Source organism: Platalea leucorodia (genome assembly GCF_965183815.1).
Source record: "Platalea leucorodia genome assembly, chromosome: 1".
NCBI lineage: Eukaryota > Metazoa > Chordata > Aves > Pelecaniformes > Threskiornithidae > Platalea > Platalea leucorodia.
This window is the reverse complement of record NC_138823.1, coordinates 51,725,739-51,751,896: the sequence shown is the minus strand read 5'-3', so window position 1 is coordinate 51,751,896 and position 26,158 is coordinate 51,725,739. Positions and strand designations below refer to the sequence as shown.

The window sequence follows — 26,158 nt, the reverse complement described above, 5'->3', positions numbered from 1 at the left end:
CGCCCCCGGGCGCCACCTCCCCCCGGCGGCGGGGCGGGGCCGCGCCTCACGCCAGGGCCCGGCCGCGCCTCAGGGGGCGGCGGCGGCGGCCGGGGGGGGGCCACCCTGCCGGGGGACGGCTGCTGTGCCGGGGGGAGCTGCTCTGCCGGGGGAGCTCGGCGCGGTGTGGGAGCGGAGCCGTGCCTCTCCGGCGTGGCAAATCCCGCCTAGGCTGCGGCGGCAGCCGGTGAGCCGCTGCGTATGGGCGCGGAAGTGTTAGCCGCGGAGTTTATTAATATCAAAGTCGCTTCAAAAAGTCCCGGCTTAGACAAAAGCGTCTTAATTTTGCTTCGGAGTTACTAATTCGTGATTTCCAAGCGTTGGTCTCGCAACCCCGCGTGCCGTTACCGTGCAGCTGCAATAAACGTAACTCCCCAGCAGGGCAGGCCAGGAAAACGCTGTCCCGGGGCTTCTGCTGCTGCTGGCAGCGCTGCGGTGTGCTGCTCCCCGTCGCCTGACATCAGGCGGCCTGGGCGACGCTGCCGTCAGCAGTTTTGGAAGCGCCGATCGCGCTCCGCCGCTCTGTTCTGTTCGGGATCTGTTTGCCTGGGATCTGTTTGGGATCCGTTCGGGATCTGGCTGGGAGGAGGCACGCTAAAAGCGGGGTGCGACGCATTCCCGAGCCGCCTCGCTGTGACTTCCCCGCCACTTTGTTGCCTTCGCAGCCGGGTAGCGCATATTGCCCTGCTGGAATAAAATATGTAATTTAGCTGATGTTGCCATCTGCTGACACAAATGCAGCCTAGTCTTGGTGTCATAGAGTCACGGGCTAACGTTGGCCGGGGACCGCTGGAGGGTCACGTAGTGCGACTTTCTGCTGAAAGCAGAATCCAGCTAGATCAGGTGGCTCGGGGAATTGTCAGGCTGTGTTTTGAATAGCTTCAGAGATGGAGATTTCACAGCCTCTTTGGACAAACTGTTCCGCCCTTTGACCACGCTTACCGTAAAATGGTTTTGTCCTGTATTGAAGGAGATTTTCCCGTGTTCCAGCTTGAGTCTTTTGCCCCTTGTGGCTGCCTGAGAAGAGTGTGGCTCCCCCTTCTCCGCATCCTCCCGTTCGGTAGCTGCGGAGAGCAGTAAGATGTCCCCAGAGCCAGCTCTCTGCTTAGGGCTGAGCAGTCACAGCTCATGTGCTCCAGCAGCCCCAGCTGTCATGGTGGCAGTAAACTGGACTTGCTCCAGCATGTCAGTGTCTTTATTTTCATTCTGGGGAGCCCAAACCTGGACACAGTACTCCCGATGTGGTCTTACAAGTCCCAAAGGGAGAGGAATAACCCCAATCCTTGACCTACTGGCTACCGCCTTGCTTATACAGCCCACTGACTCACGTTCAGCGTCTTGCCCAGCCCAACCACCCTGTTCTTTTCTGCCAAACTGCCTTTCATCTAGTCACTGCCCGGCTTGTACTTTTCCACGGGATTATTCCATCCCAGATGTAGGACTTGGCATCTGGCAAGTGCTAAACAAAGCTAGAGTAGCTAAAATTATGTTGTGTTTTAATTTTGATGTCATAAATAAAAAATTTATTCAGCGCTATGCAGTGTGATCCTAAAAGCAGGGCACGGAGTTGCCACATTTTCTAGGCGCTCCACACAAGCAGAGAATGCAGTGGGCATAGCTTGCATCGCTACAAGTTAAAAAAATGCAACAACCTTGTTTCAGTGCTTGTGAAAAGGTGAAGGATAGCAAAACTGACTGAACAGAAATGTCGTTTCCTTTCTGAATGAATTATATAGAGAAGAAGTGATTTAAGAATCATAGGTGAGAGAGAACCTATTTATAACGTTGCAAAACAAGCAAAACTGAATCTATTGCAGTGACAACTTCCACCATAATCTAATTAAGTCCATAACATCACACTTGCCTACCACCTACAGTATAAACAGAGATAAGAGGTAGTATTTTAATATTTATCTAAATCTCTGATGGATACCTATATTTAGATGGCTGTCTAAATTCACACTGTTATTCCAGTGCAGTCCCTCAGAGTGCTGCCTTTTTGCACTCACAAGCTCAAGTGAAGTGGTATAGGTGTGAAGACTGATTAACAAACACTAATCAGACTAAGCCTGTCTTTGGTCATAGCAACTTCTGAAACCTTGCGTAACGGCAGATGCAGAAACTCAAACATGCCTCTGTTTTTATGTCACCTCTGTACGCTGGCAGCCGGCAGACCAGAGCAGGGTATTCCTTCAGTCCTGCTGCAGCCTTTGGTCTTCATCGTGGCTGCGTGGCATATTCAGGGGGTGAGGATGCAGAGCTCTCTCTAGCAGCTCCTGGGCATTTAAGTGTGGTCGCACGAGTGGTATCAATTATAAAGTTGCCACCGTTGACTGTGTCATCTTAAAGTTATCTCTTTCCTTCCAGGCAGGGAAAAAGTAGCCCTGAATGGTTAACCCAGATCAATGCTGCCAACACATCCTTGCCTTGTTTGTGGTACATATGGCCCAAAAGAAATCGTCCCCACTCCCAGCTGCTCTTGTTGAAGGACAGTTATCAAGTTATGTCTTATAAGGTTCCCTTTTAAACCCAGGATTATGCATAGCTGTTAGGGACTGTCCGCTTGGAAGGCTAATGGGGAATACTTATACTGGTTCTCAGCAGCATACACAAACCTGAATTTTGCTGCTTGGAAGAAGAGGCCAATACTAATTCACAGTGTAAGGGGTCATTTGGTGCCTCCATCACACCAAAAAAGTCCTTTAATTGTCCGTTAGGATCAAATAATCTCTTTCCCTCACTGAGTATCCTGAGTGGTGCAAAGGTGCCTGCTGGGAAGCTTGTGTAAAATAGCTGCCTGCTTTGTTCTGTTCTACGTCTTTGATGGAAAGCCCTGAGTGTTGCTTTCGGAGGTGTTGGCCTCACTGTTTCCATCGCTTTGCTCAATGCAGAAATGAAACTTGTGTTGGTGACTCCACTAGAAACTCAAGCACCTAGTGGTTTCTAGATGGCAATCTCTCTGAAGAATTACTTGCGCATACAAATGGAAACACAGTACGTGATCGCTTTGCAGCAAAATCAATTAAAATGTCCATTGCTGTTTATTATCCATAATTTATTACCTGCCTTTATTATTTCTATTGCGATAGCACCCCGAGGCACTTGCAAGAAGTGAGAGCAACGTTAAGCAACACCCTGCACAAGCACATGGGAAAGCTGGAGATTCTCCTTGGACGTCTTGCAATCTGTGTGAAGACAAGCTGCAACAGGAGGGTGAGAAGTTTCACTCAGTTTGTCACACCTCCATTTTTTTGTACAGCCAGTCCAAACCACTATAGCTTGTTCCAAGACTGTTTTTCCAGCTAAACCAGAATAATACTTACTAAACAAAGCTGGTGTTTCCCATTTGGCGTTGTAAGCAAATCATATTCTTTTCATCAGCTCTCATTTGTTAGCCTTCCTCACCTGTGGAGGCCTGCTCGGCTTTTAATTATACCCGCCTCCATGTACCTATTACTTTGGTCAGATGCTCTTGGCATCAGACTTACCATGTGGGATCACATCAGACTGAGGGGGCTGACAGCAATCTGCCTGATGCTGCCAGTACTCACTTAAGTATACATTTAGTATGTCAGGTGATGCTGAAGCAAATCCTTTTATCTTTTCATCTTTGTATCCACCCTAATGTATTTTGATGGCTGCTCTACCAACCTGTGCCAGTGTGTCCCTATCTAACCTTAGAAAGTCCTATAGTCACTCTTTAAGATCACATCCTTTCTGCATTTATCATTGAAGTCATGGAAACTTGTTCATTTTTATTACAATTAGGCAAAGTTATTTATTGCCTAGTAGCAAAAGCTTGGGACTTGAATTCAAATGATTCAAAGTTTGTTCCGGTTTTGCTGCAAACTTGCTGGATGATCTGGGCAGGTCCCAATCTCTCCACTGAAATTTCCCCTTCTGTAAAGTGGTGCCAATTGCACGGCAACATGGCCCAAGAGCTCCAAAACCAGGTGTTAACCAGTGACCTGTTGAAGGAAAACACTGTAGAAATGCAGCTTGTTATTGCAGCAGAGTCTGGAGACGCGCGGCACTTGTTACTGTGAGCAAATAGGCACAGCGCGTGCTTGTGCCAGATACTGTGCATAAGCACTGATACGCTAACAAATTCAAGGTTTGACCTGTTAATGGCTGTGCATGGCTCCTGGTTTGCGTTAACGTCGGTCTACTGAGTCCCTGTGAGCACTGTGTTGCCACTTGGTGAGTAACTCAGGATTTGCTGTCCAAGTGGAGAATATTGGCAGAACTGTCACAGGGGAGTCCCTGAGGGTACTACCAAAATCTGACTTGGCAGGAGGAACAGGAGACAGGTTTATGAGCCACAATTCACCTGAGGAACAGCCTGTTTATGGCTGGACTTGAAGACATTTTGTCAGTTTTATAACAGTTTGTCGCAGTGAGTAGGTTTTGATGCAGTAGCAAGGCCAAGGGAGTTAAAAAAAGAAAAAAAAAAGCAGGACATTAAAGCATTAGTCCAGTTAAAATGCTCTGTCAACACTGTGAGAGCGAAATGGATTATTTAGAGGCAACTTAGGTATGTGGCTCAGATTTTATTTTGCTGTGCAGCTACAGCCACAGCTGCTAGGCATATGGTCTTGTTATTGATCTCATGAGAGTTAGAATCTCTTTAAATCACTGAGGAGATAAAGCAAAAACTGTATTGATTCATATATTTTAAGATCAACGAGACTATGATGATCACATAATGTTAGTTCCTGCATATCATATAATTTCATCCAGTAATTCCTGCATCAAATACAAAATGTTTCAGGTGAAACACATCTTTCAGAATGAAAAGTAATTGTTTTTTTTTTAAAAACTCAAATGACAAAGGAATCATCTCAGCAATTCATTTCAATAGATAATTATCTTCACTCTTGAAAATCCACAGCTTGAAGTTTGAATTTGTCTAATTTCAGCCTGTTGGCACTGCTTTGTTATGCTTTCATGTGCAAAAGCTTTAGTGCTTTCCACTACCAGAAATCATACTTTGTAGTGATTTAGGCCATGAACAAGTCACAACACTTTCTCTTGATATTCTCTGAATAGACGGAGATGCTTTACTGAGTTGTGGCTGTAGGAATTTTTGACGATGATTCAAAATGTAGCTCATCACAACAGAAAATTGTAGGAATAAGGCAAAAAAGCCTGGGATGTCAACACACGGCCAAAAATACGGTTTTCAGTGCAGACTCTTTTCCCCTTTTATAATGCACATGATCCACTGCATACCATAATAAGCATATCAGCAGGGTGTTGACTTCTTTTAATTGAAGTAGGTCAGGTCACTGTAAGGGCCAGTTTTATGTTTAGGAATAATAACAGAACCACCAAGACATGTTTGACTAACTGAATAAAAATATAGTCTTATTCCTTTGGTTCCTAAATTGCTTTTTATTACCTTCCCTTTAGATCTGACCTAATGGATGTTAATGTCAGGGGGAGCCTGCCAGTGACATCTGGATCTTTGAGACAAACCTTGTTATGTCATGCTGAATTAAGTTTTCCTGTTTCTCAAGCCAGGGCATTGGCTTTATTTGTTTTGTGAATGTTATTTCACTTGTAAAGACCTGGAAAATAATAAAAGTCTAATCAATCAAATGGAATAGAACAAAGTGGTCTTTACATAAATAAGAATTCTGGTATTCTACAAAGAGAAAGAGTAGAATACAGAAGAAAAGAAAGAAATATTGAAGTATGCAGACAAGATAATCCAAGTAGTATATTAATTTTTATTGAAATAATGGTATGGAAAAATGTGTTTTAGCAAAGCAACATTTCTGTTGCAGAATACTAGTCTTACATGGAGTTACATAAATTTATATAGGTTTTATCAAATGCATAAAAGGGCAGGTCAAAACAAACTGTGGAATTCAGAAAAGTATGAAACTATTGTGACATTTCCAAGGACCAAATGCAGAGCTGCTGTGAGGAGGCACAACTCCATTTAGTCCTGTGTGTGCAGTATAATATTGCGTTGGTGGAAAAAAGAGCCTTGTGTATGATCTTTGGTTGGACTTGTAGCAAACGTTAACATTTTAACCCCGCTGACTCAAGGGTTCCAGACAAAGGCAGTATTTTATGTCTGTTCAGTGTTCATCTTAAGTGAATTGCAAAAGCCGGGGTTTGTGCTACCTCATTTTCTGCACAACAATTCTAAATTTCTGAGACAACACAAGATTTGGTTTACTTGTGGATTTCCCAATAGTCACCATGACTGGCTGAGTAAAGAAGTGTGAATTATTCTTGCAATTAGGCTCCGACTCTGAGGCAAATAATCATGATTGCTAAAGTGCATTAAGTATGACCTGAAGCTATTTGATTTGGTGCTCTAATCCTTTCAGCTCTTCTAAACTAAACAAAGGTGGGTGGATCAATAGTGAGATGGTTTCGCTCCAAGGGACAAACAGCATGTGCAAGTCAGGAGGTACGACATTCCCTTTTGTATCATTACTAAATAGATGTCCCTGCACACTGCACTGCAGTGATCATCTGAAATGAAGAGCTCTGTGTATTTGGGACCTCTGAGGCTACACCACTACCATGTCACTGATGGGATGCCACTTCTCTCTATACCCCATGGGCCTTTCCTTGTGCTCATCCCCATCCTACAATGGCTTGATATTAGTGACATAAAAGAAAGATGCCCTGTACTTTTCCTTGACTCATTTGTGTAGCCTGTTCTTGGTTGCACATCCTTTGTACTCACTTGCAGCTGATGGGAAGTCACCAGACTATAGCACCTGCATAAATCCCAGGTGGAAAGAACAACAGGCTGGGCCCCTGGATGCGAATGTGCAGAGAGGCAAGCCTAAAAACAGTGTGCTAGTGGAGCTGATTTTTTGGGGGTGTAAGGTGGATATATGGCACTTTGGGGGAAAAAGAAACCCCCAAACCCAACCCAAAAAACAATTTGGCCTGTTATCCTGTCCTAGTTCTATTTCACATCGTTATATGGTACCTACTTTCATCCTGCCATCTGTGAAATGGATTTGGTGCCTCTTCATTTCTAGTCTAAATTTATTCTTGTCTATTGACATGAACTGATGAACAGCTGCTGCATTTCACTTGTGTGTGAATGAAATCATCTACTTCCCTGCCTCCCCCAGCAATGCATTTTGGAACTTACAAAGGTAATAGTGTCTGCAGAGCACTTTGAAAGCCTTGCACAAAAGGCACGACAACTATGCAAAGAACTATTGTCAATATTAGTGAATCACTTCAGCCACGAAGGGAAAGGAGGTTTCCGTTTTAGAACAACAAACCAACCACAGCAGTATTTACCGAGCTCTTTAAAGATAATAGCAGCTACATAAACACTAAGAATTATTAAGGTTTCTTTGTGAAAAGGTTAATTGCATGGTGAGAAACGGCATTGCAAGTTTCGAGCCCATTTACAGGCAGAATAAGCACCTTTTGGTTGCAGGGAACCCAAAACTAAAACCAGCCCGCTCTCCAAAGGCTCCGAGATGAAACAGATGCTCCCAATGGGAAGGTTTCCATGCCTAAAAATCCTGTGTTGGCTGAATAGTGTCTTTGCTGAAGCTAGATTCAGCTTCAGCCTGAACAGGGCAGAGAAAGACTTCGCTGCCAGTTCTCCACCACGGAGCCCCCCAGCCACAGCCTGTGTGCCATATCAGCCAGCACTAATGAGAGCGAGGAGGGAACTACAAGCCTTTCCCTTCAACCTGTGCTAGCCCCGCATTTCAAATTTTGTTTAGAAATAAGAAAAGCCAGTTACAGCCGAATATCACTCAAAAAAAGAGGACCTGGTAACTGCACCCTCTCAGAAGAAGGTCAGTAGATGCTCTGTACAGGACGCAGCATCCCAGCTGTTCTTTGCTCGTTGCGTGAGAGCCCAGGTTGCGGTGGCCAGTCACAGAGGCAGCCGGACACACGACTTGGGAAGTCCTCCTCTAAGCGGTAGGGAGCAGACATGTATCTTCCCATGGCCAGGCATAGTTCAAGAATAAGCTCTTTGCTGAGCAGCTGCCCCCTTTGGGGTGAGACCCCTCTCACAAGAAAATACAGCTGGCAGAAAGGAGAGGCCAGTTGCAGATACTGGACCCCTGCATGTTGTTGTCTCAGCTTGCTTACTTCAGCTGTCACAGGACCACTGTTGGCTTGCCCTGTCCTCTCTCCTATGCTCTGCTATCAGGAAAAAATAGGAGACCCTCATCAACAGTGGATGCTTCCACATTTTTTAGGAAGACTGCTTGATCATTACAGCCTGTCTGATATTAAGAGTATTTATTGCTCACCCAATACAACTACTGAAGACCTTCTAATGATTATCCTCCTCCTTTACAACTGTGAAAGGGCTTTTCATCTTAAGAGTGTGGCTGTTCCCAGCTGTTGATCTGAAGAAACTTTAAGGAGAAAGATCAATATTGAGGCCAGGCTGCCTAGAGTCGCTCTAGCATTCTCCAAAGCAATATATTCATCTTCAACCTACTGGGGCTCCAAATAAACCTATCCTCTCCAGTCTTGCTTGTTAAAGAAGTTAGAGTCCAGTCCCATGTAATGCTGTGCAACTTAAGTTCCCAATAAGGCTCTTGAGATTTCTGCATGCTCCGTATTTTTTAGTCTTTTGTGGACTTTAACCCTGGATACAATCATCCTCTAAGCATCTTGCATAATTCTTTGGTTTGGTACCAGTTTGTCTGCAAGTTTCTGTTAGGCACAACATTATTTTAATTTAAAAATACAGCAGCATAAATTACCTAAGCAAACAGATTTTTCTGTTGTCTTCTTATATTGTTGCTAAACTTAAAGCTTTCCTTTCTAATGCCGAATAGAAATTGAATACCAATTCCAGGTTGCAAGCAAAGGTACATCCACTTCTGTTCTCTTCACCAGAACCCTGACTTCTTACCTAACTTACTCACAAAAAGAATAATTTTATGATTTGGTAATATACGTGGCTAATTTGCACAAAGTAAACTACATTCATTTGTGCTAGCTCACTGAAAGATTTTTTTTTTTAACTCACTGAACAACAGTTCAGCTGAATCCTAGGCAGGCATTTTTTAAGCAGGGAATATTTTGTTTCCTTACAATCATCTCCTCTGTCTTCAACTTTTAAAGCAATTTTTCAGTAATTTGCCAAGGTTTGAAGGCAGGTGAAGTGCCTGGATTTATGTACTGAACTAACGTTATACCTCAACTCACTAAAATAATCTCTAATGTTTTTGTGGCTAACAGGACATAGTATATACTGTTTATACTGCAAAAATGACTGGGTTTTAATGGGGTGCCTTACAGCAACATGGTTAAAGCATAGCTCTTCACAAACTGTCTACAATTTGCACTGCCTTCCCCACACAGGCACTAGTAGCGTACCTAAGCGTCTCAACCACAACAAAGGCCAAAATTGCTATTGAGAGTTCATTTTCCATGGCCGCGTTAATTAGTGGGCCTGTTCGAGTGTGGCTACATGTAACCCTATGACCGGCTGTTGAAACACCTATACACTGCGCACTTCTCCCTTAACTCCTGTCACAGGCCTGGGGAATAAGTGCATTGCATAGTAGCTGTGGGTACCAAACCATAGTGTCACGTATATGCGCGTGCAGAACATACGTATGCTACTTGTATAGCATCTGTGCTGTTGTGCCTGACAGCTGAATTTCTGATGTACTTGCTCCAGTGAATGATATGCCCTGGTTGGTTTGCTCAGTAACCGGTCCTTCCCTATCCACAAAATGCACGTATGTAGACTGTAGGGTTGGGGATGGATCCCCATAGCACTGCGTACGCATCGCAAAATGCTACCAACTGCTCCGCTGTGTTTCTGTTGCTGGACAGATTGACAGATCAAGATGCTACAACTGAGGAGGCATCTTGCTTACTGTTTGTTCAGTAGCTTTTGGCATAATTTGTAACGCTCCGGATCATTCTTGTGGTGCTTCGTGTAGTAGCCAAAATGTTACCAAAGCCCTGGGCTGGCAGGAGGACTTTTCCTGTTGGGATGTCCCAGGTGGGATCTCACCTCTAGCCCCATGCAGCACTTGGAGGAAGAGAGGAATGGTCAGAGCTAGCTCTGCCAGCAAAGGGAGGGCAGTGGCACCGTGGGGCTGCTCCAGGACCAACTGCATCCAAACAGGTGCGAGGTCTGGGTGTCTTTTGGCACAAGGGCCAAGTGCTCCGGACCCACACGTGCGCCCTGAGGCATCCGTTACAGGTGTGCGGCCATGCCAGTATGGGGATGCGTATCTGAAACGGCGGGAGCACTTGTGCGTGCGGAGATGTGTACGCTGCAGGCGTGGAGGAGCAAACGTCGGTGCTGGGACCGGTGGGATCCTGGAGTACAGGCAGGGCTGCAGTGCAGACGCAGCTCCCAAGCCAAACCCTGCTCCCATCGCAGTCCTGTGTTCAGCGATGCCAGGCGGAGGCCCTAGCCCCTGGCAAGCCCATGGCAAGGGCCTCGTGCATTCAGGGAGCGTGTACTGGAGAAGCGAATCAGTTCTGCAAACTGTTCCAACAAGCCCTTTTCGGGCAACCTAGGTTTACTGTCATGCTACTGTGGTCAGGGCGCATCTCTGTCAAACCGCATTTGCTACTGGGCTGCATTAGCTTTTCCTTTGCTTTTCCTTCATACGGAGGAGTCGGAGGATGCGTTCATTTTTCGTTAGTTCTGCTGGCAGTTCATTTGCCTGAAACAAAAAAACCTGGAGGTTAGCAGAAATGAACGAGTATTTCCAAAACATGGCTTAAAAGCATTAAACTCTAAAGAAGATGGTACTGGGCATTATAATGACGTGCTTATTCCAGTGTTGTCTCCACCACTGTTGGAGATATCTTAAGAAGTCACTTTTCCACACAGTGTGCAAGTCTGACTTAAGTCTTCAAAATAATTCCAGTGTGGGACCTGAGTGGTCATCTTATTTTGTGCTAACTGTCCAGGCTAAATGATATTCCTTGGGCTCCCTATGCTTCTGCCACAAAATTAAAAGAGAACATAGCTGCTGATTTTTTGGGGGAGACGAGGCAGGTCTTTAAGTACTAAAGCCCATAAAAACACAATGAAAGACTTTAATTGCTATGAAATAGTCAGTGCTATTCTGTAGGATTGATAATAATACAACATTGGGCTTTGATTTCCTGTATTTATTGAATACAATTTTGGTAACATAAAGTATTTATAGTGAAGCTACTTCTGAAAATCAGTAATTCTGTCCTGCAAATGTACCCTGTTGTGCCAAAGTGCAAGTTATTTAAAAAAAAAACAACAACAACAAAAAACCAGTAGGAGAGGTTACAGCCACAGACTTTCTTATACTGCACATCCTCCTGCTGCAAATCACTGCCAGTAGCAGAAAAATCTTGCACATTGTTTGGATGACAGCATCAAAACAAAATGCTTATTAAGACGAACTACTGTAGGAGAGGCATTAACTCTGCTGCCATCAAGTGGAATGATACAGAAATAACAGGCAGAGATTTTATATTTAATGACCAAAACATTTAGAAGGTGTATGCTGGATTATTTGTATTACAAACTTTCATTCACCCAATCATAAACCAGAAGTAAATACCAGACCACCCATTCATAGCTTAACAAACCCAGCTAGATATCAAATACTAGTGGCAAATAGTTCATAAACACAACTCAGAGGAAGACATTTTCATGGAAATTATCAAATGTAATGTTAAAACACTTTACAGAATAAAAACAAGACAAGTTTTCTGCAGAAAAGTTGCTGCCATAAAATGGATATGAAACTATTTCAATAAACTAACAGATTTATAGTAAGATATGGGTAAGATGCATGTAATTTGAGATATTTTTTGCATTAGCAATGTGCTGAATCCTCACCAAGTTTTCTTACCCAAGGCACCCAGATACATATTATTTCTTTTGCTGGTGAAATATTTTCCTTGCATATTTCTCACATAAGACACAAATATAACCTATGACTTATCAAAATGGCGATGGATTATTGTTTCTCTAAAATGCAACCTAGCTGGCCCATGACTAGCTATAGTCAACAATTTCATCTGTGACGCTCGAGTGAGTGCATGGTTATTCTCAGACTGAGGTAACTTCACAAGTACTGGCATCACCGGTGGCACTGCCTAGCACCCTTATAGATGCCTGTATACAGAAACAAATGGACTGAACGGTGGTGCTTCAGGCGAGGATCAAGAGGCAACCACAGACTGACACAGAAACATGGACTGCCACTGCCTCCGTGGCACACACGGTCCCAGCGCTCGGCGCTCCCCACCCGCTCCTCGGCCGGGCCGGCGTGCCAGGACGTACCTTGTTCCTCAGGCACGGGTCCGCTCCTGCTTCGAGGAGCAGCGCCACTGTCTTCGCATTGCCGCTCAGGACGGCTGCGTGGAGAGCAGAGGTCCCGTTCTAGAAAATACCAGTGGAGATGTTTGTGCCGTGCATGGGAAGCAATCAAAAGGCAGTGAAACACAAATGTTTGCAAAGAACAAGCCTACGAACAAGTAAGAAGTAACACAGAAGAGATTAGGTCATCAAAGGCATAGGGTCTGATTTAGACACGGTGCTGGCAGGCTAGAGGGCTATGAAAGAGGTGATTTTAAATGCTTTAATAAAAAAGAGAGTCAAGTTCATTGTACCACAGCAATATTTCCTTTTAAAAATTACCCTTGTCAATAGATTAGAGGCAAAATGGACACAACACTTGCTTCTGCCTGGCAAAGTCAGCCATTAGCGAGTGAAACAGAAGCACAAGCAGAAATGGAAACCATCTGTGCATTTTATCTTCTTCCTCTGATGATTAATGACCTCAATGTCAGACAGCTGAATGGTGGGTTTTTTATGGTTGGCCTTTTGTTTGTGGCTGCAAACTGACAGTTCAAACAAGTGTGGAAGCTATTTCATACTTGTAATTAACAACCAAGTTAATGCCACCTGGATTTTCAAGTACATCAAAATTGCCAATTAGCTGCATGCACGGAGGCTATCAAAGTATGTGATTTATAGGCACATTCAGCTATTAAAAAGCAGCTTCCAAATATCCGTTGTTTTTCAAGTCACTTTTCAAATTCAGAGGAAAACAAAATCAAGTAGAGGCTCTGCTCACAACAGATCTCTTAGGATACTATTTTGCTGACTAAATGCAATGGAGGGCAGGGTATAATGCTAAAAACTGCACTGTCGAGAGCAATCCATTTACTGTAGAAATAAAATCAAACGACGAAAAGCAGGAGAATTCCTTCCACAACACAATGTGCTTCCTCATTCCAAAAATCAAATTCACAATTTCATGTGAAAAGATTCATTCGTGTGTAGCATTAAAGGCTAAATAAGATAATTTCATTTTCTCTTCACTTTTTTTGGGCTCAAGCTCCTTATCGTCTTCCACTGGCATAGTCATAAACATCAGGTCTTTCATCAGACCCTTTGCCTTCTTGAATTTCTGCCTAAAAATCTGTGTGTTTCACTACTAACCTTCAGCAGGCCAAGCGTGGGAGAGAATTTCAGCAACTCTTCTATCACATTGTTGTAGCCTTTAATGGCAGCCTTCAGTAAAGCAGTCGTACCGTCCTTTAAAAGAGAGAGGAAGGTCAGTTCAGCTGTTACCAATACTTCACCCGTGTTCCCCTCGGCTGGAGGGAAACACCAGCTCTACCCCACACCTCTGAGAGGAGGGTCTCCTCTGCTCATCGGCTTTGAGGAGGCACCTCCACAGCATATGCTGCTGGTTTTAGGGCATCTGGAGAACTGTTCCTCTAGCAGGTGAAAACTTCAGGGTAAAATGAACTAGTGACACCGTATATCATCTTTGTCTCTCATTTATATGGATGTTTCCATTCCCTTATTCCAGGAGGTCCCTCCAGGAAGCTGTCCCAGACACAACAGGAAAAAGGGAGCCCATGGTGGGACTTTACAGCCTGGCAAATAAGGTGGACTCTGGGGACACTGGGCCTCCATTCAGGCAGACTTGCAGCCTCAAAAAAAGCTAGGACAGAGCGCAGGAAGAAGTGCTACTCACATCCCGTGCGGCATCTCGCTCAGCTCCCCGGAGCAGCATTACTCGCACCACTTCACTGTGACCCATCTGCGATGCAATCCACAAGGGAGCCGTCCCATCCTGCAAACAAAATAAGCCTGATAAAGGTTTCACTTTGAGATCCTGTGCTCCCTGCTATTTTACCACCCAAGTCTGCCTACTAGAATGGACATACTTCAATTTCTCAATTAAATCCTGCACCACAGACATATGCAGAGTCGCTTCCAAAAGCACATGTATAAAAAAAAAGCACTCAGTGTATAAAGTCAGAACCACTCCAGGTGTGGAGTAGAGCACCCTTCGCTGCTTTCTCTTGCATAGTTGGCCTGAAATGTGCATTGCTGTGCGAACAGTTAAAGCTCTCTTTGGCTTACCAGTCATGCCTAAAATGCATAGGGCAGTTTGAAATGTAAAGGCCAGAGGTATCCTGTGTACTCTGAACTCTAGGTGGCTAGGTGTGACAGAAGATAGAGGTAAATCCCAGCATGCATGGGCAGATTCTGCAGCTGGGTCTCTGTACACATGGGAGTGGAAGTTGTTTACAGAAGCTAAGGAGCAATGGAAGGTGATCACCAACTTTCAGTGTTAAGTTACATTATCCACCCTCAGGGAATCTGGTAAAAACTTCTTGTCTTACAGTGATGGTAAGCATTTAACAAATTTTATCTTCAAGCGCTCTGCTAGAAAACAAGGCGATTATTGAGGAATCCAGTGTGAAACAATCTGGTTTGGAAAAATTGTCCTATGCAATCATTATTTAAGCAGAAAACCTCAGAAAATAAAATGCACATTCAGAATAAGCTAAACTTTGTGATGGATTTCCATCCCAAAGGCAAAGGTGAGTTGAAGCACTGGAAGTACTTCTCACCGCAATTAGAATTCAGTTTTGTGTCTTTTCCTCCTTTTGCTTCTAAATGGCCTGATTCTCCAGACTACCGGAGGACTCCAGCAGTTATGTGGTGCCAAATTGATTCTTGTGGGCCTTTAACAAAAGGCTTTGCCTGTATGGACTTCAACATAAAAGTGAGGCCTCACATAGGGTGCCTGCTTCTGCCTTCAGCGCTTGCCAGTTCCCCTGCCCCCCTCAGCAGCCTGAAGACTTGGCAGGAAAAAGAAGACAAAATATACTGGGGCTTCCAAAAGAGCCTTAATGAGAAGTTTCAGAAGAAAACAACTTTTTCCTTTAAATATTTCCACCTCGATTAAAGAAGCAATCTCTCTTCTCAGTGCCAACTGAAGAGTCATATGACTTGCTGGTGCAATCCAAAAAAACATTGTTGAACCAGTTCTCTGCTTTCTATGGGCTAGTGACTTAATCCTTTGGAAGAAACAGAAACGTTATTTCTTCCTTTGATATAATATTCTGGGCTTCCCTTTTTCTGATTCCCAGAAAGAGCAAATGCACATCCTGAGATATTCAGCCTTCTCAAATGGCGAGGAACAGGATCTTTGCCCTCTCTTGTATCATTTCTCTATAAATTAACTCATTGAAATTAGTGACTGACCTCATTCTAGTGTATATACTGTTAATCCAATGAGTGTTCTTTGTGATTCAAAAATAACAAAGGCTGTCTTGTACACAGCATATGTGATGTTAGCGTGGTGGCAAAAACTGTCCCTCTCCAATTTATAGTGTTTTTCCTACCAGTAAGCTGACACCTCATATTTTTTCTAATCTCTCCCCACCAGAGGGCTCTAGAAAATAGCAATAGGGATGCTGAAAAGCCTATAAAACTTGGAAAATATCTGAAAGCAGCCTACACAATTTAATCTGCATGAAGATCCAATCCTGTGCCAATCCACGCTTCTATTTACACAAGAGATGCAAGCACAAGCACAGCACAGGGAACATAGCAGCTTTCTTTTACTCACAGTGAAGGCTGTAAGAACAACTCTTATCTTCAGGTATAAATGAAAAGGAGCAGAAGGAAATACAAGTCTTGGGTAATATCATTGTTACCATTAACTGTCCTTAATAGTATTGCTGTTGGACATCATCCTCAGTATCTCAGTTATAGGCTAGAGGCAGAATTACATTGTGAGAAGGGGTGACTGTCTTGGAGGACTTAGCCTGAAGAGAAGAAAGATGATGAAGTTGATGGTGGGCTCACATTGACTATCGTCAGCTTCTCTCTCTGAAGCAAAAACATCTAACAGGCAGGTTTATGCAAACATGTACAGTATTTATATGGAGTAGATGAGATTTCTGTCCTTTTTCATGTTGGTGTACGGTGCAAAAGATATACTACATTGTACAAAGAGGCCACATGAGAATTCATGTGTAAACAGATACTAAGGCTTGGAGATGAGTCAGGAAGAAAGTGAGAACAGGGAAGGACGCAGTTCAAAAACTACTTTCATTTCCTTGTCCCTCTGCCCACCCAGCAGACTGCAGACCACTACATTCCTAGAACAATGTTAAATACGCCATATGTTTTTACGCTGTACTTATTTCTGTATTTGATTACAAGCTAATATATATGAACTATATCTCATTATATCCAGCCGCCAGCAGTTCCAAACATACTCTGACCAAAATTTCTGATGCTCTTTCTCTTACCCATTAACTAATGACTTTGCTTTGCAGCTTTGAATCTCAGTGTTTGCTTGTGGCTTGGAATTTTAGGGAGGGCCAGATTAGGGTGGGAGGTGAAATACCCCTCAAAATTCCCAGTAAGGACTTCCAGGGACAGAGAGCCCCTACTCTCAGGCTACTCAGTGTTATCTCCTCCACTGTTCTGCCTATTGGTCCACTTGTACCACTACACCAGCTGAATTCTTTCTAATAACAAATTGCTTGCTTGTCTGAAGTCTACACTCTATATAGGTTTACTGGCTTACCTATATGTGTAATTGCATATCACGTGTTAAGAAAAAAATGTTAATTTTCAGAGTATTTTGAATCTGCTTAGCCAGTCAGACTAAAGCCTGCTGGGATGCAGGCTGCCAAAACAGTGTAAAATTCATTGGCAAATAATCTTCTCGCTTTGTTTTTGAGTTGGAGAAGCAAAGAAACGTCTCCCACACCAGGCTTCAGACATTGCCCCCAGCTCTGTCTAGACAAAAAGATGATAAAAGAATTCCTTCCTGGCTTTGCAATGTCAGAGAGAACAGAAGGCGGCTAAAAAACAAGAGAAATGACATTGCCAGGGAAGAAAGTTGCCAGGAAGCTTCGCTATTCAGTCTTGTGAGAGCTGAGCTGAAGGGCCTGCAGATGGACAGCCAGCACCATCCGAGATGCTCTACGGTGTCAGGAGCACCCCGGTGGGACTGGGAGATGGGGCATGAGACCGACTGGGAACTGGTACCCACTGCAGCAGCAGGAGGAGACATACAGGGCAGATGCACATGCTCAGGCAGATGAATTAAGCCCCCAAATGCACAAGGCAGAGAGGAAAACCTGGACACTGTGAGGAAGGAGAAGCATGAACTCACACCCGGCGCTCTGCAGCTGTGGCCAGCCCTGTATTCAGTATTACGTTGCTAAGAAAAGTTTCCTGCAGCAGTGAGAGCAGTGTAGTTTGTAACTGACAGTGAGAGTCATCTGGCATCGACACTGCCCCATCTAGAGCTACGTTCCTCATGACCAACATGCCACCTTCGAACAAAGTACAAATTCGTTTGTTAGTAAGAAAGAGACTGAAGTCCATCCAACCATTACTTTACTAATTAAACAGTAAAAATGTTCCATTTGTTAAGGAAATGTTTCAGGTTACAGTGGGCCCTGTACAATACAATACAAATACAAATGCCATGGACTTATCCAGGCATAATCTTAGCAGGGATCGGAGGTACCCTGAAGCAAAGTAAGCCCATATTGCCGGAGATGAAACAGAGCCAGGAGGAACATTCACACAGAGTCAAGTCTTTGCCTCAACTAAGATTTTAAAATGCCTCATGAAACATTGTTTTGTAGAAATTGGATTAGAGAGCTAAAAAAATATTGTCAGAAAGAATTAGCTGGGGCATTATAATTATGGTTAGCAGAATGCAGTTTTTATGGCAACATGGTGAAGCTAAATCTAATGCTCCCCAACTTTATTTTGACGGACTCAAAAGGCATTAATGCATACCGTGGTCTATCCTTCTACATTGAACTTTTAGACTGCATTACTTAATAGCTTTTAACAACATTTCTTAACCTTGATGTTGGGAGACAGTGTAGAGGCAGCCTAGGAGCAACTAAAGCATCAGTCCAGACAGTAGCTGCCAGCACAGCTCTGGTGCTGGAGAGGTGGGGGAAGAGACAGCAGGAAAATTACTTCAGTTTGGGCACATAAAATGCTAATCCAGTTTCCTTACACTACAGGAGTAGCAGGGAGGCTATGCAGACCTACAGATGCAGCAGAAGTCATATAGATCAATCTCTGCTGCCAGGCTATGATTTGTCAGGCTTTTTGGTGTAGATGAAAGGAAATACTGAAAATACCTGGCAAAGCTCGTCACATGCCACGTTGTCCACTGTTATTAGAGTTTTCACATTCATTTGCTCCTGCCTGCTGATTTTTTACTTGCTGAGGTCAGTGATCACAGCCACCTGGCAGCCATACATAACTGATGGCAAGGACAAGACCTTATCCCATCAATTTAAAATGTGCAGTAAAGACCCAGGGGAGGCAGGCTCAAAGCAGGCAAAGACTCCTGGGAAGCCCTGTCTCTCACCAGGTATTTCTAGGTTCTGGGAATAAAGCTACCTGTGCAACTCCCACATCTGGCTATTCAAAGCAGCATCTAAATGTGCTGTTTAAGCACTGGTTTTAGAGTCGAGAAACAGCTGAGCAATTAAGAAAACCTTTTTTGGAAAACAAGTGAGCTTTTATATATGTCTCTGTACATCATGTATGCTTACGTATCCCTCAGTTTAACACCTAGGAAATCTCTCTAATCCAGTGTTAATTTTTCATAACTGTAAAATTTAGTAATCGGACCCCAGCTCTTCCCTGAAGTGTTGAGCTTACCTGCCGTGGCTGGTTAACCTTTGCTCCTGAAGAAAGCAGCAATCGGATGACATCCAGATAGCCTCCTTGTGCTGCCAGGAAAATTGCGGAAGCTCCATCCTAAGAACAAACATATCCAGCTTACACTGCGTTGAAATGATGCCATTGTTTCCATACAAAACCAAATCAAAATTAACCAAGTTCTCCTTCTTAAGCCATTATGCAATGTAACAGCACATATATAGCCAAGCTCAAGAAATAATTACCAAAATCCAAAGTCTAGTCCATAACAAACTGTGGTAACATTTTCATTCAGCATGCACAAGTACTGGCTCCCATCATATACCAAACTAAGCATTAAATCCCGGGTCTGGAATACTAAGAGTCTAGTTCATCAAAGCATTGATCTCCACAACAAGAAATCCATTCCTATATAGCAAAATATATTTATTTCGGTTCATCTGGCTTTTATATGTTCATGCAGAAGTGTTCTGCTACATAAACACACATGGTGAAAACATGTTCAAGTAGTTTGCAGAACTGGAGACTCCAGCATTGAAGTCTGCCCTTTAGGCTGAAGGAGTAAGTACTGTGCCACACTGCTGTGCCACCCCAGCAACTACCATGCCGCTGCTCTGGCACATCTTGTAGAAGAGACTTCATCCGTAATATAATAATGTAAAAGTAGCACATGCAAGACAGAGTATCTCATAGCCCTATCAGAAACCAGCATTTTCCTGCAAAAGGCATGAGAAAGAAATGAACAAATAGGGGATTTTTTTTCCTCAACATGTCTTTCATGTGCAGATGTTCTCAGCATTTGGCTTCACAGAAGCTTTTTCCTTAGGAAACAGATTTTAAAGTCATATTTCATTAAGTTTTTTTGTGAAAAAATTCAAATAGCATTAGAATCCATCCAACCGACTGGAAGCGGAAACCTGCACTGAGGGTGGGACAGGTGTTTACCCATCCTATATCCACAGGGCTCAGCAGAGAGCATGCTACGGCAAGTTTTCCCAGGCGGTGAGCCTCTTTTAGCTTAAATAGAGACATGTATGAACCCCTTCACTGCATCTCAGATGTGCAAGTACACATCTTCCAACCAATTTATGCATATGTTTATTACAAAATACAGGGCATTTTAGTGGAAGCCTGTTGTTGACCTTGTTGGCATACCACTATGTTGGGACCGAATGCTGTTGTCTGTTGAGAGATACTGCTTCGCTACTCCTCTTTCTGCAAAACTCAGCATAGACTTAGTGAAGCATGAGCTGAATATAGTGCCCTAGGGACTGAATTTAGAATGTTTGACCTTGATTTCAAGACAAATGTCCTGGTAAACAAGAGAGGTGTCTGCTGGCACTACAAATGCATACCCCTGGGCCTTCTGAGGGGCTGTTTTCTCTGGTTGCCATGCGAGTACTTGAAATAGGGTGATGGTATCAGGTCCTTTGCAGGCTGCCTCCAGAGACAGGGGTAGTGAGAACACTTCCATTTAGAAAGTAAACAAGGTTGTGTAATAGTAAAAGAGCTCTTTATTATAGCATCAGTCAAGATGGAGAACCTTGGGTTCCCTATCATCCAGCCATTGTAAAAATTGGATTGTTAGGTTTTTGTACTTGATTTGAATTGATGCTGTAATGAGAAAGCTGTTTTGAGGCTATAAGATATTTCTGCAAGAAATACTGTTTGGTTGGGTATTCTCTTGTCTTCTCCTCTACCCCTCACGTGAGTCAATTTAAGATTAAAACATCTACCTTGATGGTTTGGGGAGGACTACACAAATGCATGCTTGAAATCCTGCTCCTTTGGCCACCTGCCAGTGAAACTGCCAGCCAGATACCACTTTGCAAAAGCAGCTTGGCGATGTCCCACAAAAGGAGCCAGGCTAATGCTCATTTTCAAGAGATTGTGTTCTTATTTTATTAAGCAGCTGTTTCTCACTGGTTTTGCCCAATGACTGTGAGCAATAAAAATACGTCTCTAAATCCAATTGCAAATATTGCTCATTCCTAGGAGAGACAACAAGGAAGTTATTTTACTGCCTTCACTTCTAGGTAAGTGTCTGCAGGTGTGGCAGCATGGCTATTTTTAAACTGAGTGGTAACCCCTGGGATTACCATGCAGAGGTATGAATCACTGCCCTCAGATAGGAAAGGCAATTGCTATTTGCACAGCAGTGAGGGTGGAACACCCTTCTTTACAAATACGGGGTGAGGGCAGCACAGAAGCGGGAACCCTCTGTGTGACCAGCGCATAGCCCCCAGTGCGCTGGTGGCTTCTGCAGTCACCAGCCCTCGGCTCCCATGCACGCTTGTGGGAGCTGAGAGTGCAACAGCACCCTGCAGATCCAAAGCTCGTGGAAATGGCTGAAAAAACTCGTATATCCCTGGGGAACAACTTCCTCTTTGTCAGTCTGGAGTGCCCTCGGGTACGAAAGAGTGGTGGGAAGTGGAGGGAAAATCTGCCACTCGTTTCTGTTGAATGCTGAAAAGCTCAACTTATTTGTGTCTCTGTTGGAGTAAATTAAATCCAGTGCTTCATTGGCTCAATCCAGCTTTCTGGAAAGTCAACTAAACGACATCAGTTCAGCCATTTTAACCATTCTTTGCCCAAAACACTGACAAACTAGAGATGCACAAATACCAAATAACATAATTTTAACTGGTATTTAAAAAAAAATATTTTAAAGATATTTGAAGATTTAAAGATTTTGACTTTTACTACTCTTTCTGGCAGAAAACTGGCGAACTGATTCTCTAGTACCTCAGGGGCTTTATAGCTATTCACTCTTCTGTCTGCAATGCAAATCATGGTAGAACACGACATGGTCTTTTGTTCAAGGTTAATGGATAGCACAAATCTGATCTGAATTCGGTACATATCCTTCATACAGATAACGAACCAAAAGGCAGCCAAAACATCTTTTCTGATTTTGTGCTACTTCTCCCAGGATCATGAAAAGCAGACAGTTAACAAAATTCACATCTTAGAGGAGTAAAGCACTATAAAACCGCAATGTTTGGCAAATGCTTCTCTGTGCTGGAGCCAGAGTATCTGCCGTTGTCCAACCAACAGCACATTTGTTCCACCACCAGTGTTGTCAATATTATCTGTGTCAGATAACTCACATAAAGTTGATCATGAATGTTGGCACCGTGCTTCAACAGAGTTTCCACTACTTTTGCATGCCCATACTGACAAGCAGCTAGAAGAGCCGTACCTCCATCCTGTGAAAAAGCAAAGAATGGGTACAGTCAGGTGAGAAGGCAGGTGCTGGACTGAACATCACCATTAAAAAAAAGCAAATTTTAAGGCTTTTCAAAATTTGGCTCACAGCAGTTCTGTAGTGACTAGCTACTGAATCTTTCATAATTTTAGTACCAAGTCTTGCCACATAAATCTTTAAACTTGGCTCTGTCACTATAAACATTTTTCTCCTGAGGTTTTTTTAGTGGGGGGCAGGAACTAGAAAATTCTGCTTTTTGTTCCTCGTCTTCTGCCTTCCCACTAGAAGCTTTGTTCCCTTCACAACTCCAAGCTCCTCCATGTCTCTTCCCTTTACAGCCAAATCCCCCACCCCTGCCAAGGTCTTCCACGTATTGAAGGACAGCACACCTTTCCCCTGCTCCAAAGCCTACTGATCATCTACTCCTTGGCCAGAACCTCATGCCTTGTCATGTCCTGCCTCTCACCTGTTAATTGTTGGCCTGAAGAAGAGTAGGAAGGATGCATTTCAAAGCATGCTAGCTAACTGTGGAAGTGTGAATCAGACCAAACCCATGACCATCAGTGAAAGCCCCATTACTTCTGCTGAAGAAGTGATCCCTGCAGGTAGGATCAATCCCAGGCAGTTATAGTTGCTGCACGTCACCACTAAAGGGAGACCTAGGCACATGCTGCACGTCACCACTAAAGGGAGACCTAGGCACAAATACTGCTTGTAGAGGCACTCCCTTGGGAGCCTCTGAGAAGGGAAACACCTCAGTGTCATTGGCAATTGACTCCAAGCCAGCTGAAACAACTGATATAGCAAATGTGGGTCTTGCGATAAGTGCACCGTGCCCCACTCAAAAATTACCATTATTTCTAACACTGATATGGAAAGGAAGTTCTTCTGCCTGGGATGGCACCATGCCATCGTGCCAGGATGACACACACCCCAAGTCATCCACACCAGAGGTCTTCTGTCTCCTTCCCTGCCTTCTCCAAGTCTCAAGTCCCTCCTCCACAAGATAAGCTATCTAAAGTATTTCAGATAAATGGTTTCTAGAGCTGTTATTAATGTGGGCAAAAGATTGTGTTTTCCCTCAGCCTTGTTCTCTGAAACAGCTCCAAAGGTTTGTCTGAAATTTTCCACACAGACAGATATCCACAAGAGAAGTCACAGCTTGAATGGCCAAATGGATCTTTTATAATGGGAAGTGCCAATCAAATTTATTACTCTGTGGTGCTATTTCATGCCCATAATAACCTCATGAAAACTCAAGCTCTGACATGACTGAACTAACCCACAGGGACAGTCTATAGCTACTCTCAAAACCTCATATTCACCCTTCCTCCCTATGGCACTGAAAAGCAAACAAGGCTTGAGTGTCAGCAAAGTCACAGATGTGAAGCTGTTACGTGACAATCTAAGAATTGCATATTAATTCTGGATTATTTGAGTAAATACAGTGTGTAATCAGGTCAGTGGAGTTAAGTTACTTTATAGCTACAATGAGTCATTTGACTTCCCTGACAAATTAAACTACCCTAATTTAATAGGAACTGCTGGAACAAAACACAAAAGCAATCACAATGGTTCCTGGACTAAAAAACACCTTATACGAACTTAAAAGACAATGGCAAAAGCTAATAGCTTCATGAAACCTGTTTCCTGTCTCCAACCAGCTGAAAGCCACTTCGCTTGAGTAGTGAGTTACCAGATCAAAGGGCTACAAACAAAAACCAGGCATTTTTAAAGACTCTTTCCCTGAAGGAAACGGAAAGAGAAACGTTAGTGAGTTAAGAGAAACTGTGCTATCCAGATTGGAGGTCTTCTGTGGAGAGGCAGGGAAGGAAGCTTAAAAATATTGAGGTTCCCTGTATGGAGGGTAAATAGACATGCTCAGTTAGCTGCATATGGGTATAGTTTGTTTTTTGCTTTATGGTCTGTTTTTTGTTTTCTAAAATTCTTGGGTTCTCAACACACTCCTGTTATTTTAAGAAGATTGTTTGGTTATTAACATAATTTCTGGAGGGAACCATATGACAGGTCCCAAATAAAACACAGGCCTGCAAAGCTAACCACAGTTAGCACAGCAGAGCTGAAGCCCAGCGCTTGGAGTCCAACTGTGTGATCCCACCTTGGCAGATGTCACAGCTTGAGGTTTAAGAAGGGAGTCACTTCTCGCAGGATAGGTCTAAGTGTCTCAAAATGGGGATCCTGACCAAGTGTTTGGTTGAATCCAGTGAACAGTTTTAGACAGATACATTTTCTGAAAGAATAACACATTTCCAAAATATACCATTTAGATCTTTCAGACTAGAGTGATCAAGTTTCCTAGTTCACCCTGATCAGAGTCGAGGACTCAGAAAAAAGCATCTGGTAGCTCCCAGTTCTAGCTGCCCAGCTTGAATCAAATATTTATTGGGCCAGAGAGAATTGGGTAACAACTCCTTGGCTCAAAGGTTAGGTCCTTGATCAGGAAGACAACTGGGCTCTAAGACCTGTTCTACTGTGCCTCCTATGAAGTTGAATACATTCAAGAGAAGAGACTGAGATTCATTTGAATGATCTGATAAAGAGAGAGGTCTTGCTGTAAGAAAAGGGAAGTTGGGACCACAAATCTTTTTCACTGAAAAGACCATGTGGTAAGACAGCACTCAGTTAAACTGAGGAATCGTCAAACAGTGTGAAGGTCCATGGTTTCTTAGGAGGAGAAAAACTCAGCCCCCTCCCATCCCTATTGAGCTTCTGTCTTGCTTTTCTTACACTTTCTTCCCTTTTTGCCAGCACAAGGGCCTTTCCTCCAGCAAGTTCTAGCTGGAGACCCCAATGTTTTACAGGTTATTGGGAAGGCAGATGAGTTATAAAAAAAAAAAAAAAAAAAAAGAAGTAAATGACAGTGTTTTAAAATCCCTTTCAGCCATGTGATTCTCCCTTTTCTTTCCTTTTTGGCTTCAGCTGAGATGAGTAAAAAGCTGAAGCAGCATCTTTGGTACTGGCAAGCCTCTCGGAAACTCTGAGCAGGGCAGCAAGTGGGAGCAGGGACACGTGAGCAACCACAGAGGCGCTTCGAGGGCAATCGCCCTTCCCCAGCAGACGGGAGGCCGGTGGTGCGCTGGGAGAAGGCACATCGCCTTGGGTTTATTTCTTGCTCATATCCTGTTTTCCTGACACAATGCAGCTTCTATTAATCCTTCACTGCAAACCCTTGCAGCACACCAAGAATGCAGATGGGAGCCAGTTCTCTCAGCTACCTCTGCAGTTCTTCCTCTGAAACCTTTTTTTCTTATCCCCACAGTCTGTCCTCCCTACTGGCGGCACATACAGCAGCTGCCAATCTCCCAGGTAAGCACTGGGAAGAGCAGCACCTGATAAGACCACGCGATCTGCTGTAGACTTCTCTATTTGCCTACCTCTTCCTTCACCTCTGTCATCATCACCTGAAAGTAGCTTAGAATGATATGGTGTTTTATCATCTCTGAAATATGCTACAAGGGAGGGGAACTGATCTTCTGCAATCACTACCTGCTGCAAAATAGCCTCTGACATACTGTTCGACCTGCAGCATTGCTCAGAAAACATGCCACCGCGCAAACCCATTTAAGAACCCACATGCTTATAACATGTCTCAGAGTAAGAAAAGAGACCATGTTTCAATTTATGATGCATACTTCTAGCGATGTCAGACTGGGACAATGATGTAGAATAATATTATGGAATAATATGTATTTTATAATATATATATAATAACCTTCAACAGTACTATTTATTCTCTTTACAACATCAGCAATTATTGCTAATTACTTTATTACACTGTTTTAGAACATGTTTGTTTTGCCTGCCATAGTGAATATCAACTCTAAGGATACAAGGGGTAACAAGAATTGAATGCCTATATTGAGATAGATCTCCATCACTCTTCATATATGAGTAACAAATGTAGTAATTACAATTTACAGAGAGGTGCATGGAAAATAAGA

The 26,158-nt window shown here is 43.5% G+C and overlaps 1 protein-coding gene and 1 long non-coding RNA gene across 3 annotated transcripts in view; one reads left to right on the top strand and one right to left on the bottom strand.

Annotated features, from left to right (window-relative positions):
* Window positions 1–74: 74 nt before the first annotated feature.
* On the top strand, window positions 75–14,169 carry LOC309604450. The gene is made up of 3 exons (XR_014230888.1): window positions 75–226; window positions 3,129–3,252; window positions 13,845–14,169. It is a non-coding gene; the product is annotated as an uncharacterized lncRNA (long non-coding RNA).
* Window positions 10,611–26,158, bottom strand: part of ANKRD29 (ankyrin repeat domain 29) — a gene marked incomplete at both ends in the record, with an annotated part of 28,546 nt that continues 12,998 nt past the window's right edge. Inside the window, 6 exons of one of the 2 annotated variants that reach the window (XM_082337806.1) lie at window positions 10,611–10,694; window positions 12,305–12,403; window positions 13,469–13,564; window positions 14,013–14,111; window positions 18,989–19,087; window positions 22,099–22,197. In XM_082337806.1, coding sequence (XP_082193932.1) covers window positions 10,611–10,694; window positions 12,305–12,403; window positions 13,469–13,564; window positions 14,013–14,111; window positions 18,989–19,087; window positions 22,099–22,197 — 576 coding nt within the window. The remainder of the gene's footprint in view (window positions 10,695–12,304; window positions 12,404–13,468; window positions 13,565–14,012; window positions 14,112–18,988; window positions 19,088–22,098; window positions 22,198–26,158) is intronic. The other variant, XM_082337807.1, reaches the window with a different exon arrangement.